Source organism: Conger conger, chromosome 10 (genome assembly GCF_963514075.1).
Source record: "Conger conger chromosome 10, fConCon1.1, whole genome shotgun sequence".
NCBI lineage: Eukaryota > Metazoa > Chordata > Actinopteri > Anguilliformes > Congridae > Conger > Conger conger.
The window spans coordinates 16,640,550-16,655,782 of NC_083769.1; the positions used below are offsets into that span (position 1 = coordinate 16,640,550).

Here is a 15,233-nt window from a genome sequence, read left to right on the forward strand (position 1 = left end):
GGAGAAAATCAACACACATTTCTAAGGACTCCTTGGGGACCCTGCTCTGTGAATCCCAGTAGCGGGGGCGCAGTTGTTAAACGCACTGAGCCGAACAAAACTGGAGGGAAGGGGGCGTTCATCAACGTGAAGGTGAGGGAGCAGGGGCTCCCAGCCACTCGTAAAAGTCAACTGCATCCTTTTCTGAAACCACTTATGGCTCCAAGTACAAATCACGTCTTAATGAGCGTGACCCAGACAGCGCGCTGTGACGTCATCGCCCGCTCGTAGCGGTTGTGTACGCCTACCACCCACTGTGTGCGCATTGTGATTTGTATGTTTTTTTATTTCTTTTTTGGTACTTGCATGGCAACCATTTTGTGGACCAACGCAACAATTCATAAAGGTGTTCCTCAATGAGAACCATTGGATTATAATCATGTAAATAATATCTGTGATAATGCAGAGATTCCTAAATATAATTTATTTAGGATATTTATAAAAATGATGATACAGTCAACCCTAGCACCCCTCATACGGATTTGTTCTTTTTTTCTTTTTCTTTTTTTTTTTTTTTACAAATTTTCAATGAAGTTTAAAGAGATTTATATGCTCTTTAACTAGAACTGAATCCAAGGAAAAACAATGCGTTTCCAATCTAAAAAAGAAAAAAAACTTAAGGGGGAACATTTGGAAGACCATTGGAGGCTGAATTACTGAACAAGTAACAGCATCCAAATAATTATGGAGTAAGACAATGCAGCCAGAATTTCTGGATGCAAAGCTAACTCCATTGTCAGTGCTCTGGACTCAGTGAATGTAGTCAGTGACCTAACTTAGCCAGCTACTTACAAGATGGTTAAACACTGTTTAAAATAACCTTTTTCACCTCTCAGACAGTGGGGTGCCACGTGAACAATCTCATTGGTTAGGAGGATGAGAATGGCACCAGCTTCCCACAGATAAGAGCGAATGAGAACAAGAGTGATAATATAAGTCTGGATTCCACGAGAACTACGACCCTGTTTTTTGTCAGAACGCTCATAACGGGAATATTTTACCATATTTTAAACGGAGCGAATGTCAACTAACAACCTTTTGCTACCTGTACCTCAAACGAGCACTGCTCGCCAAATCGCTTCTCACCTTTCCCTTTTCCAAAAGGACTGTGAAAACAGAACTCAAAGGCACAGCTGTTTGTACGCAGCCAACCCTGAATGATGCAACGGAGTCTCGTTAATTTCCACAAAGATCTCTCCGGGTCTGCCCAATCAAGGAAAGATAATGAATTCCCCTCATGCAGCTCATAGATATTCAGTGTGTGATATGCACACTGAGCAACGTGGCAGAGGAAGCCTGATAGGAACGGAGGTGGGGGGGAGAGGAGAGGAGAGACGGATAAATATTTGATCGGTTTTTGGCCCTGTTTGCGCACGTGTCCGTAAACGGTCGCTCCTCCAAAGCTCCCTCCTTTTGGTCAAAAGACGCTTCAGTGAACTTCTGGCACAACCTACAGCGGTATCCTAAGTTTTAAGCCTCTTGGCTTAAGTCGTCCGGCTTTGAAATAAATCCCTTATTTTATTCACATATTCAAAATCAATTCCCCCCCCCCCCCCAAGTTTAAGGAATTTGGATTACCCTTTTTGAAAAAGATTTTTGACGAAGGCTAGAAAGCTTCTCGAGCTATGAGACAGCTTGCAGTTCCATTAGGAAAAGGCTCCGGAGAAAAACAGGCGCGGTGCCTTCCAAGCGTGCGACACGGCCAGGGGAACGGAGCAGACTTCGGAAAATGCGTTCCCGATGATAAAAATCACGGCGACGCTCTGGAAAACTTAGCGCCGTCTGGGCCCGGCTTTGACCGTCACACGGCTTCACCTTGTAAAAACACACAGCGTTCCACTCGCGGGCCTTCCCCTAATGCAGGCCGACAGAACGGCCATGACGCAATGCCCATCTCGACCGGGCCTGACCCCGGCTTCACTGCTTAGGCAGTATATTTCAGTATAATTCCTACAGGCCGACTTAGTGATTTAACACATGCGGGTTGATTTTAAGTGCCTGTGCTTTTAAGTAGGAAATAATGCACAGAGCGATACAGGAAGCCAGCCGCTACTCATGACATCTGCATTAAGAGGCCTCTTATTCAATCAGGCTGGAGCCGAAATGGAGGAGAGGTGAAGAAACGTCTATGGTATCGATTTCCTGGCGGTAATGGTATCGGGCGATATTAGCCTTGAGAGTGCAGTTCCTGGAAGCATGGAGGATGTTCTTGCAGAAGAGTGGAAAACAACCGCTGCCACGTGTGTGAAGGCCCCAAACAGATGGACATTATGGGCTGGTGAAGGAGATGAGTTTCATCTCAGGAAGGCCTATAAAACTCATAACCTTCTTTGAAAGCCAAATCATTTCACTTAAACCTTTGTCAAAGGTAAAAAACTGGGCACACTTTATTTTATAAGGACGTACTATTCTTAAAAAAAACATTAAGTAACAAACATATCTTCATATTTTGATAAAATCTTGTAACTAGTAACTGAATATTGACTGTGAGCTAGTAGGTAAAAGGTAACAGACTTCAAAATACTGATATTAAAAGTTAACCTTACAAAAGAATTGTTGGAAATCAAACTGAAAAGGTGTAGAGACAGTCACTGGTGCAATTACCCCCAGTCCAAGAGTACCTGATTGCTTTGAGACCGCGTGACACGACGTTAATGAAGTTATCAGATCCGTCAGTGTGAGACCCACCATATTTCACGAAACTCATTAAAGCAACCGATGAGAAGGGTATTGTGTGGTAAGAAGATTGATGGTCACATTATGGCTTGGGTTGAGTTAAACATTACAATCATCCTCGGGCTACTCTGATATGACAGGACCCGGAGCTACACGGCTCAGAGACAAACGTGCTGATTTTAATCTCTGTTCATATCCGGACATTGGAAGCGGCCCGTGCTGGAAAGTTCTGTTCCGCCTCTGCTTGCCCCAGCCTTGCCGTCTGCCCACCGGACAGACGCTAACCTCACGGAAATGTGCCTGGCCAATCAGACGACTCCCGGAACCATAAAGCAGGTGATGTGAGAACATAAAAAAAACAAGTAAACAACTAGAACTGCGCTAAGTAATTAACAGCTTTAAGACTTTCATAGTCACAGCACCGGCTTCATGAGTAACCAGGAGTTGCACTATTCACAGAGAATGCAAGCCCCATTAACAAGAAGGAAAAGAAAAGTCCCCAAATGACGCATATCAGAACTGGGGAAATTTGGTTATCGTCCTTAACTGAAATACAGTAAATCACCCTGGATAAGATCATCTGCTCTGCCAACAAAAAAGAATACTGCCCAGCGGACACAACAACTGATTTCACTCCAGTGGGGTGTTACCTTAAAACACCCCACATCTCACACAGCTGTTCCAAGCAAACATTGTCCCAGTAAATGGGTCGAATTGCAGAAAATGTCCGTATATTCCATCAGATCTTCTGAAAGACTTTATGAAAAATTGGGACAAAGCATTTGTGTACGTGCAGTCACAAAGCACTGCACTGATACGCTTCAGAGAGGAAATAAAAAAAATCAATTGAAGTATTAAAATTATTCCCTGCAGAAAACGACATAAACATGCAAAAACTCCAGGAGATAGAGGCTCAGACAAAGCTCTAACATCTAGAGCAGGGGTCTCCAATCTTATCCAGAAAGGGCCGGTGTGTGTGCAGGTTGTTGTTTTAGCACAGGACTAAGACAGCTGATTCTACTCATCTAGGTCTTGATTAAAGACCACGATTAGTTCATTAGTATAATCAGGTGTGTTACTGCTGGGTTAAAACAAAAACCTGCACCCACGCCGGCCCTTTTAGGATAAGATTGGAGACCCCTGATCTAGAGAAAGCTGATAAAAGAACGTTTTCATCTATAAATTACAGATAGAGATTGACACGTCGCAGGTGGTTGGGTGTCAGACAATGCCTTCCCTTTTTTTTCCCCCCCATTTTAATTTTTTTGCATATATTGTAAGTCGTGAGCCAGCTCAGCGCTGCTATAATTGTACAATAAAGCTGGCTGAAAATGAAATCTGACTAAGCACAAAGACTTGATTGAAAAATAGTCTGTTACTGATAAAAGTGTTTGTTCCTTAATATCCCCCGCCCCGGCTGTGACTCCGCCCCTTCCCCGAAAGCACTCACTTTCCCTGGAAGCACTTGGGCACGATGCTGAGCTTCCTCCGTCGGTCCTTGATCATGTGACGGCTCTTGCTCATCATCATGTGGTAGAGCTTCTCTCCTTTCTTGGCGATCATCACAGAGGCGTCCCGCTCCATGCCCAACTTCAGGTCTGCAGGAAAGAAGAGGACCCCACTTCAGAACACCATGGGTGTGGGCTCCCGTTAGGACCCCTGCTGACACCGTGTCTTTCATGACACAGAAACAACCGTCCCTTGCCTTCTTTGAATTCACGCTTTACTCGGTGTATTGTTCTTTTACATTTTTTGGTCAAGAACTTTTTGTTTAATAGTAACAGAAACACATCATTTGTATGGTGCTTTAAGCTTGAACTTTCTTTGAGAAATTTAAACAAGCTAACTATTATGTGGGTGCTTTCTCACCATCAAGTAATGGACTGGCAGTTTGCTGGGAGCTCAGGGTAATTCCATGGGAAGAGTGCCAGTCTGTCACACTCATAGCTTGAGGTGTGACGGTTTAATAACAATGTTGGAAATTTCTCAAAAAACCTGAATTCCCTTTGCTCTGGTAAAACCTGGCAAAGCTCAATAAAAACAATACAGAGTGACCAAGAAAATAAGAAATACCCTGCCCACTCCCCTACCAAAAAAAACCCCCTTAATTCCTGGGGGGGCTTCAGAACTTTCATTTCATGCCTACCATCAGATCTTCAAGTGCAGGAGGTACATCTGACTAATAGTGAGCAGTCAAATAATGCAGAGATCATTCAGCAGTGTTTTTCCAAGGCTTCACTGGAAATGTTTCTTTACTCTCTCCGTGCCCCTGTTTGCTAAAGCCGAATGCTACTTTAGCCCATATCATTTCTACATGAGAAAGAACGGTCTTTGCAGCTGTGACTTCACCAGCGAGGCTCTTGTCAAAGCTGTACTGGGAAAACAAAGGCCGCCTCGCGACCCAAAGTCCAACATTTTCACAAGCAAGCATTTCTCTTACTCTCTGGCGTCTCTCCAAGTCATTTTTCATTAGACTTTTTGGAGCCCTGCAACAACATGAATTACTTTTGTTTAAATTACACCCCAATTGTCGGGGGGGTGGTGGCTAATCACCCATGAGGGTTGTGGGTGTGTGTGTGTGTGTGTGTAGTGGGGGGGGGGGGGGGTGTTTGGCATAGTTTGAAAGACTAGAACCTAAAGCAAATACAACAGTGCATGCTTGGTACTGACCTTCCCCTTCTCTCTCACTCTCTCACTCTCTCACTCTCTCACTCTCTCACTCTCTCACTCTCTCACTCTCTCACTCACAGAGTAATGTGCGACCATGAAATTCACCCGTTCTGCACCTGGTCTCACTACAGATGGATATCAATCAATATTCCCCTGATCTTGCACCTCGGGAAAAGAACAGAGAAGAACGAACCAGGTCCAAACTCTTGTCCAGCTTCCAGCTTTGTTGATGGGCATGACTTGCCCCCAGCCTGGCATGCGGTGAAGGGAACCCACTGCCATGCCAGTCTAAACAACAGAGACCTGAGGTTTCGGAGAAATAAACCTCAGTTTCAACACCGTGACACGTCTAGACTTTCTCTGAAAGAAGAGATGCCCAGAGAAACAATAGACTGTTCCTTAAATAGACTGTTTGGGCCCGCCCGTGCCCCCACTAACCTGTGCGCCTTATTGAATAAAACACTAACCTGACTTTGTACTTCGAAACACAGTTCTGCAGGTTAAGGTAAATGACTGGGACACGCAAGGTCGGTGGTTCGAATCCCGGTGCAGCCACAATAAGATCCGCACAGCCATTTGGCAGATGCTCTTATCCGGAGCAGCGTACAACAAAGTGCAAAGTGGGTATCATCACCAGGAACAAGTGCACTGAAAGACCCAAGAGGGAAGTACAGTTTCAAGTGCTAAGAGCACAACAAAGATAAGGACTAGGGCCTATTTGAAACACCTGACAATGGATTATATCTAAAAGTATTTCAGCACAACGCAATAGAATGATACTTACTAACACTTACATCAGAACAGTAAACAGTTTACATAGCCAGATGGAACTAGCAAAAAATATATTTTTAGCGAACAAGTTACACAAGTAATGACACTAATGAGAACCAAAAAACTACCAATCAGTTAAAGATTACAGGGAGGTTGGAAGGGGTGGGGAGAGGTGCATCTTGAAGAGTGGGGAGGGGCCAATGAAAATGAATTACACTGCAAAACTTGATATGTAAAAAAAAAAAACTCAATTTTGCATATCAAGTCTCTCATTTAAAAATCTATGACTTACATTTGTTTTTCTCCTGCTCAACATAGAAGCTGATGTCTGAATTTCCAATGTTAAGGGTGAGAGGTGATAGATTTCCTCCATTAATGTTCTACAAATGACTTTTGGGAAGGGAAATATTAGCCCTAATAGGACCTCTACCTAGGGCCAATCTATTCACACCCATCAGACACACATGAGCTAGCTCATTGCTAGGGGCCCCAATCGTTCTCTGACACCGCAGGACCCCTAAATGAATTGACTTTTATAGAAGTGAATAAGAAGAGCCTTTTCCTCTGAGTGAGGGCTGTACATTTGTAAGGCCCTCTGCATTACTAACATGCATTTCCAGTTTCCTTTATCTGGGAAATGCAGTGAACAGGCTAGCTAAAGTCCTTCCCAATCCTTCCATACACAAGTGTGCAGTTGTCCATGGCTAGAGCCTGGCAAATGAAGTAAAATGGCCCTTTGAAAGCAGAGATTTTAAACACAGCCTCTAAATTACATTTAATTTGAAAAAGTGGAGGAGGGGGTGGGAGGGTCACTTCAAGCAGTCAACTCAGGGTAAGTCTCCCTCACACACTAGCACTGGCTCTACAAGACACACACACAGTTCCGGGGTGGATATAATTATTACAGCACTCTGAATTCCTGAGCAGTAGGAAGAAGGAAGAAGGAACAAGACAAAATAAGTAGAAAGAATAAGAAGAATCATGTTCAAAGCACTTCCTGAATAAATGTTGCAGTATACTGCTATGATTTAAGTTAAATAATAGCTCATCTAATGTATTCAAGATGGCTGACTCTCTGTAGCGTACATTGAAACGAGTGTGTCTACAGTACATTCTTAAACGTTATGTGCCATCCCCAGAATTGCAAGATTGAACAGTTTAAATATGAGCTGGAACTCCTCAAATCAACCAGGAAGGATTTTGAAATTGTTCCTGAGAAAGCTGGGTAGGCCATGTCAAGACAGGAAACGACTTCCCAGTGTTTTCAAATGAAGCGAAAAGCATCAGTCCGGATGCTGCTCCAAAAATATGAAACAGTCTGACTTTATGTAACACAGCATACTGAACCCTTGCACGACCACTTAGTTGTGAAGTATTATCACAGCTTATCAATGCAGAAGCCAGTACAGTCCACCATTTTGAAACGGCTCTACAACCGCTGATTCCAGTAAAATTTCAGCATGTTTTTATATACAACACCCATAGCATCAGATCTTTGCATGAATTGCGCCAAATGCTTTCTGCGTGAGTGCTTTCCGCCTTGCGGTTGCCCCCTGCCGCTTATTTCAGGAGGGGGAGGTCAATGATCCGTTTTTAGCACGCTGCGGTCTGTTTGTGGAAGAGCTCTCCGATAAAAACCTGCTGTCTTTTCTCCTTCCCTGTTCTCTGGAGAGGAAAACAGCCTCTCCAGATCCATATCTTCAGAATTTACTTCCAATAACGCGTATTCAAATATTCTACGACGGGTAAAACCTAATGAAAACAATCATTATCTAAAATGGGATGCGACTGTTTTGACCAGCACGGCATGAAATATACCGAAATAACCTTGTATAACGTATGATTATACGTTGTATGAAAACTATTACATTTACCTTGACTTAAATGTAGCAAACTTAAACTGTATTTTATATTCACTAGGTTCATCTACAGGTTATCCCACCATATGTTTTGCCCAAAGCACAAAGAAATGGCAGTCACATGTTTGGCAGGTTTGGAAAGCAATTACTGCAGTGTCTGCTCACGGTCTGGTTACCGCAGGCACCTGTTTGGATGAAGTGTGCTCCAGAAGAATAATTTAGACACTGAGCCTGCCAAAACTAACAAATAAACTAATTTCTGCTCAACCTGGACTTGGACAAAGCCCTGGTGGTGCCTGGTCCTGGTATCTTTAAGGGATATGTTGCTTTGAGTTCATTACTAGCCCTAATTCCTTAATTTCAGTGAACTCTGAATTCCTTACATGATGTTCTGCCAGTCCTGTAATATAAACAGTGCTTTAAGCTCCTTAATCAGAGATAAGGACGAAGCACATCCTGTCACAAGGCCGTGTGAGTAAAGCTGGATGCTACGTTGGTGAATTGAAAAAGGAGCAGACTCATTCCCTTTCTGAGATGAGATTAGGTTTCTGCAGCAGAGTAAGGGGAAGTTTCACTGGGTAATCTGTCAATGAAGCGTGTGTGCTATGACAAGGGCCCGAGATACAGTATAAATACGATTTTGCGCAGCTGAAATAAAACGTTAACGTGAATGAATAACACACTGTGTGTCTGGAGTGTCCGAAGATCAATATTTAAATATTTTAAATATTTAAAGGCCCCTGATGTGGTGATGTACGTAACATCTCTTTCTAGTGAAACAGAAAAACTAACTGACCGACTCACTCACAGACCGACCGACTCACAGACAGACAGACAGACAGACAGACAGACAGACAGACAGACAGACAGACAGACAGACAGACCAACCGACTCACTCACTCACTCAATTCATCTTTGAATCAGTTAAAGGAGTCACTCACTCTCTCTCTGCTCCCTCTCCTTCAGGATGGCGTCCAGCCACTTCTGCTTGTCCTCGGCATTCTTCGCCATGCACACGAACCACTTGTTCTTGGCTGTGTTGTGGATTTTCCAGCCGTTGGTCACGGTGTAGTTATTGCTGTGGTAATCAGCTGTAAGAGAGGGACAGGGATGGGTTTAGTACGGGCACGCCACACCCTCCAGTCAACTGCCTGTATATAAAATACCCTTTCAATAGGGCACAGACATAACAAACAAAAACTTCTCCAAGACACTGGATACTGTTAGTGGCCAGTTATCTTGGTTTGTAGCATATTTGGCAAAGAACAAGCAGCCCTGGAAACATCAACATCTCCCTCACATCCACATGATCCATAGCAGCTCCCTCCAAATATCAGCAGTGCCTCTTTTTAGCACTAGATGGCAACGGGGAAGTCATAAGGGGTTCACAAAAGACTCAGGAAGCAACTTACACAAGATTGCCAAAGTTTTAAGCAATTCAGAGCTTTGCTCCATTTAATTAGAGTTACAGACAAAGGTCATTGGTCTAATTCATTCATTTGATGTTATGGATGATGCAAAGGGTAGCTGGATTGGATCTTGGCCTTTATCACAACTTGATCAATGACAGGGACAATTATAAGGCAGGCATGTTTTCCCAATGCAAGTTGATGACATTCGTGTCAGATAATGACAATAAACATGTTGAATTATATATAGATATAATCCAAAGCAATGCTGCAATATGGGATCTGAAGCTAACATCAAAAATCTATACTTACTTATTACTCTATTTCAGAAGCCTGCTAGTCCAAGTTCTCAATTAATGTGTATAACTGAGAAACAATCCACACAGAATACAGTGTGGAACCACACAAAACAAACTTTTCACCCTGTTTCCATTTCAAAACAAGGGACAGGGTGAATTCAGGTCACCTTCCTTGCGCTAAAGTGCTGGAGAAACTGGCGGCTATGCCTTCCGAAAGGAGATATTAAGGAATATGATTACAAACCAAAACTATCTCACTGCTATAGAGAGAGGGAGAGGGAGAGGGAGAGAGAGAAAGATGGGTAGAACTCATGTCTGATGGAAAAACTGAAATGTAATTTAATCCTAAATTCCCTGGAGATTTCAAAGTGAAATGCAGTAACCTGTAAGAATAAATCCAGACTTCTTAAAGTCCCTGTCAGTACAAATAGGACTGACACAGACTTTTACAGTGGGAAATGTGTATTTTTTCAGCCATGTCTCACAAATAACTCCTCTATCTAGGCATGCAGGAAGTTTAAGCAAGATGGATATACTGCACACTACAGGCCACACAGTATGCCACTAGCAGATAGCACTAACAGTTACCCATAGGCCCCTGGGTGAACAGCTACGAAGGAAAGAGCCATTAGCTAAGGAACCCTGGGTTGCTGGAGCCAACCCTACTTGTGCTGCCCAAACTGGTATCATATCCAGACTCTACCAGCAGCACTGACTGATGGATATGCATGATTGGCCAGAGCAATGCCCTGTTATTGGAGGGTTTCAGTTGGCTGGGCTCATTGCGCACCAGTAACCCCAGCCTGTACCTGTTGAGCTGCAGATGAAGTGTCTTCCTCTGACTCACGTCTGTGTAGGCCTGCCTGGCGAACCACAGTGTGGCTGACATCATGTGCACATGCTCGTCTGAACTCTTCCAAATTGGAGATTGGGATAAACATTGTGATGTGAGCATGATTGAGCTGAAGCCAATAGAGTATAAGATGATGGTAAAGCTAATAACGTTTAAAGGAAAACACCAACATTTTGGGAAATATACCTTTTTTCTGACTGACGAGGTTTGATTTAATTTTCATTTTTGTGCATTCACTGGCTAAATTTCCATGTTAGCATAACGTGTTAACTTAGCAAAGACTTGAGGCCTATAGGAGTCAGTAGCCTACCCCCTTCAAAGTGAAGAAATACACATTACAGCAACTTTGAAGCTGTCTTATTTACACGAGGTGTCATGTGTATTTGAAATTGACGATTTGTTTTCAATTGATGTTGTTTTCGGAGAAGTTTGACGGTTTAATCTACACATGTATCTTCTTCAATCTTCCACTGGTTGAGTGCTCATATTTACTATTTTTTTCCCGCACATGTATTTCAAAAACACATCATACCTCATGTAAATAAGACAGCTTCGGAGTTGCTGTAAGGTGTATTCCTTATTGGAGTTTAACCCAATCTCCAATTTGGAATGGTTCAGTTTGGAAAAGGCATATTCCCCCAAAATGTTGGTGCTTCCTTTTCAGCTGTGACTAAAGCTAATATAATTAAAGCTCAGGCTAAAAGTGAATAAAGTTTAAGATGAAACTAAAGCCAATATATTATTACATTAATAGAAAGACTTTCCCGACATCGTACAGCAGGCCATGTGTGAAAAATGGCAACTTAAAATCCCAAAGCCACCACCGTACCACATTCAGTCTTATGCATTAAGCAAAAGCTTGGGATTGGGCTGAGGATGTGTGTGTCAGCTCTGTACAGACCCAGACATTCTGGGGCATTCCTGGGGTGTTTTTAGAATTCCCTTCACACTTTGAACACAGTGCTCCAACCCAATCACACAGCAATTTCTCCCATTTCATAATCACATTTAAAAGGCAGCTCCTGTTCGACACTGGATGTCACATAGGGGGTGAAAAGCTGCTTAAAGAAGAACCTTGTTTAATCTATGAGGCCTGAAGGGAAGAACAAACCCCACTGAAGGTGGAGAGGACCCATGAAGGTCACGTGTAGAAGAAGCTCACTCACGTGGGTCTGCGAAAAACATCTCAGGAAATGAGGGTGATACGCCAAGTGTTCACCTCAACTCTTCCGCTCGCATGAGTCTGAGTGAGCTGGGTAGGTCAAACGTGAAGCGAACACTGGGTGTCTTTTTACTGAGAGCTTCAGTTTGAAGTCTCACTGAACTGCCATCAATGTCTTTTTTCCGACTCAATGTTCCGTTTATTCAAAAAAAACACACAGACTTGCAAAGATTTCGAAAACTCCATAGTGGCAGTTATGTAGTTGGTCGCTCTAAGACAATCTATTAGATTCTGGAGATGAGTTACCAATAAGATACGATCCGACTTATTTTCCTGGCAAAGGTCACTTCACTGAATGACTGATTCCTGGAAGTAAAAAAGGATCATATTCAGAGAGATATGATAAGAGGGAATTAATCTGAATACAGCAAACGTAACTTCCATATTCACAGAATTGGTTGGCCTGCAACCAGTTTTATCTCAAGATTGTTCTATATAAAATAAGAAAATGTAAGCCATTGAAACTGCAAGACTCTCAATGTTTTCATGTTCATTTGGCAGTATTCATTATATAACAGAAAACCTGACACCTGACTGTTTTTAAAAGTTGCTTGTTGTGAAAACCACTCCGAGCCATGCATTCCATTTTTTTGTCATGAAAAATGAGCGAGCTGAGATGTTTGGCTCTGCGGTTATTCTGTGTGGCGGCAGTGTTTGTGTGCCCGTCTCAGCTCCGCCTGCGTCGCCATGGCGACAGAACGCGGGCAAACAGCGCGGAGATGCCACTTCCTCCCGGCCCTGACACCCTCCAACTCGTAAACAGGCAGCTGCTCGCTACAGCACCACAACAATATCAAGGTAAAAGTGTCACGCATCTTCCAGGGGTTTACTGCTGCTTTCACACTTATGAACACTGTGCCTAAGTGTTTGTAACGGTTTTCCATGTCACTTTCAGTATTCTGACTCTTTAAAATACACTTCTTTGCTTAGGGTATGCTTTCACCATCTATTGGCTGAAAAGCTGCTGCTTTGTCTATTGGTTTTGATAGATTTCCCATTACCTCCCCGTTACCATTCAGCCGAACCATAGCTACTGACACTGGGCCAGCCAACGGAGGACGGGCTCCCCTCTTTTTCCAGACTCCTTTCAGGAGTTCCCCCTCCTCCCCCTTAACTTCTTTAGGGGTCCAGGACCAGTCTTGACCCCAATTTTTCTGTCAAATGAATTGAAGTGAACTGACTTCACCTGGAAAAAACATACGTCCTCTCGGTGTCTATCATACCCAGCTGCATAGACACAAATAAACCTGGTCAAAAAGGGATTTTAAAAAATGAGATATTTCCTGAGTGCATAGCCCCCTCCCCTACACTCACACAACACACACAACACGCACACAACACGCACACAACACGCACACAACACGCACACAACACGCACACAACGCACACAACGCGCACACGCACACGCACACGTGCCACTGACACCAGGCCCTCCCGTCGCCCTTGACAACCGTAGGTTGAAATCTCGTGACAGAGCACTGTAATGAAAGAATGAATTGATCAATCAATCAAACAAAATTGCATTTCCTACGGCGCTCCTGTCGAAAGGGGATGCCCTCGGAGCATTTCACAGAGCGCGGCTCGTATTAACAAATCAGGTTACAGGAGACGAGGCTTAAAGGGACAGCAAAGAGCCCGCATTCAGCCAGGACGCAAAACGCACATCTAAGCTAACAGGATGGCTCACAGCAAAACACGCTAAGATATAACAAATGGGTCTGCTTTCAATGAAACCAAACAAAAAAATTGTTAGAGGGGAAAAATATGGATACCTCCTCTTTTTTACCCCCCAACAGAGTAATTCAATTACAGCCAGGAGAGACTGTGGCCTACAGTCAAATCCACGACTATCTTAAAAACAACAGAAAACATTTCAGCTTTCTGTGCTATTCCAGTCAGGTATGTCCAGTAATCAATACCAAACTCTTTCTGATTACAATGTTTTCTTTATGCATTAGGAAGTCAAAGCTACAGTAAGAACACATTTATTAGATCCATCATGTTACTGGGGCCAAACTGGAAATACGACAGCCATGTTAAGATTTGAAAGCAAAACTTTCGTTCTGGTACGGATCCAATGATGGCCCAAGGATACATCAGAGTCTCTCTTAACATAATCTGGAAGGTTTGCGGAATAGATTTTTACCTCATCCACAATGCAGATGATCAGTGCCAAATGGAGTTTTTGTTCATATGCCCCATTACTTCCTGGGATCTAGAGACAGGCACTTCTTTTAGCATTAGCCACCGTAGCCATAATGAATGAGTGGACAGGGCATATTTAGCACACTTCAGTGTAGTCCCGTATAGGAAAGACACCACGCCTTAGCGTTTTTATTATTTACATTTGGCACCAGGTAATTCTTCCAGTGGCTAGTGACAAAGGAGACCACTCTGCTTATATCCTGTGTCATAAAATAGAGAAATAATTCCTAATGTTGAAACAATTGTACAAGCTTTTTTTCCCTGGCGAATAAAAGAGAGGCCTTGAACTCCCACTCAGCTAACAGAACAAAGATCTTAAGTATGCAGAGTTACATGGGAATAAGCATGGACTGGACTGGACCAGGACTGATCTGATCAACAACATCATAAGCATGTGAAAAAATCATGACAAAGCAGTCCTTTGATAGCCCTTGTGGTAACTGAAGATATATTGCCCTTTCGGTTCATTCCTACCCCAGATGAATTGCCCCAGTCACAGAGTCAGAGTGCTGCTACAAACCTGTTCCATCCTCCACCGTCTCCACCTCCATCACCTCCGTGTTGATTCGGCCTCTGAACATGTACTGTGGCCCGTTTATGGACTTGGTCCTCTTGGTAGACTTCTTTCCTGAAACCCTGTGTGTATTCGAGGGGGAGAGAGGTGGAGATCACTCAGAGAGCCGTCGCGCACAACGGCCGACTTCACTCAGCTTCTCGTCCGCGTGCGGGAACAGAGGCCGGCTTTCACCGCCGTTTTCCGACCGACGGCCGGTTCCACGACTCGGAATGAGCTCGGAAACATAAACAGGAATTGTGGGCGGCCAGATTCTGGGCATGCCATGAGGAGGAGTTTTGGAGGAGGATTAAAGCGAGTGCTGTTCCCCCCTCACCTGGATTTGCGCTTGCAGTACACCAGCAGGTTGTCGAACAGGAAGAAGACTCTCTCCTGAATGTTCCCGGCGGAGATCTTCAGCAAATTACCTTGGCGGAGCAGTTCAGTAGAAATGTCTGTCAGGTTGGTTCCCTGTGAAAATAAACACAAACATGGAAAGTCACCTTTTTTCTTCTTCCAGTTTTGCTCCTCTGTTAGCCAGGTGACTATTTTTTTACAACTTCCAGGCCACCCACAGACAGCAGAAGACACTGATTATTTTACACCCTGCATGCCACACACAGTACTACAGGAGGTAGTGACTCTTTCACACCCTACAGGCCACACACAGTATCGCA

General features: G+C 43.6%; 1 protein-coding gene across 1 annotated transcript in view; it reads right to left on the reverse strand.

The window, feature by feature from the left end:
* LOC133138221 (phosphatidylinositol 3,4,5-trisphosphate-dependent Rac exchanger 1 protein-like) overlaps positions 1–15,233 on the reverse strand; it is a 112,974-nt gene that overhangs the window by 51,425 nt on the left and 46,316 nt on the right. The window contains exons 7-10 of the mRNA XM_061256798.1: positions 14,894–15,027; positions 14,524–14,639; positions 8,957–9,106; positions 4,166–4,313 (exon numbers count right to left, since the gene is read on the reverse strand). Coding sequence (XP_061112782.1) covers positions 4,166–4,313; positions 8,957–9,106; positions 14,524–14,639; positions 14,894–15,027 — 548 coding nt within the window. The remainder of the gene's footprint in view (positions 1–4,165; positions 4,314–8,956; positions 9,107–14,523; positions 14,640–14,893; positions 15,028–15,233) is intronic.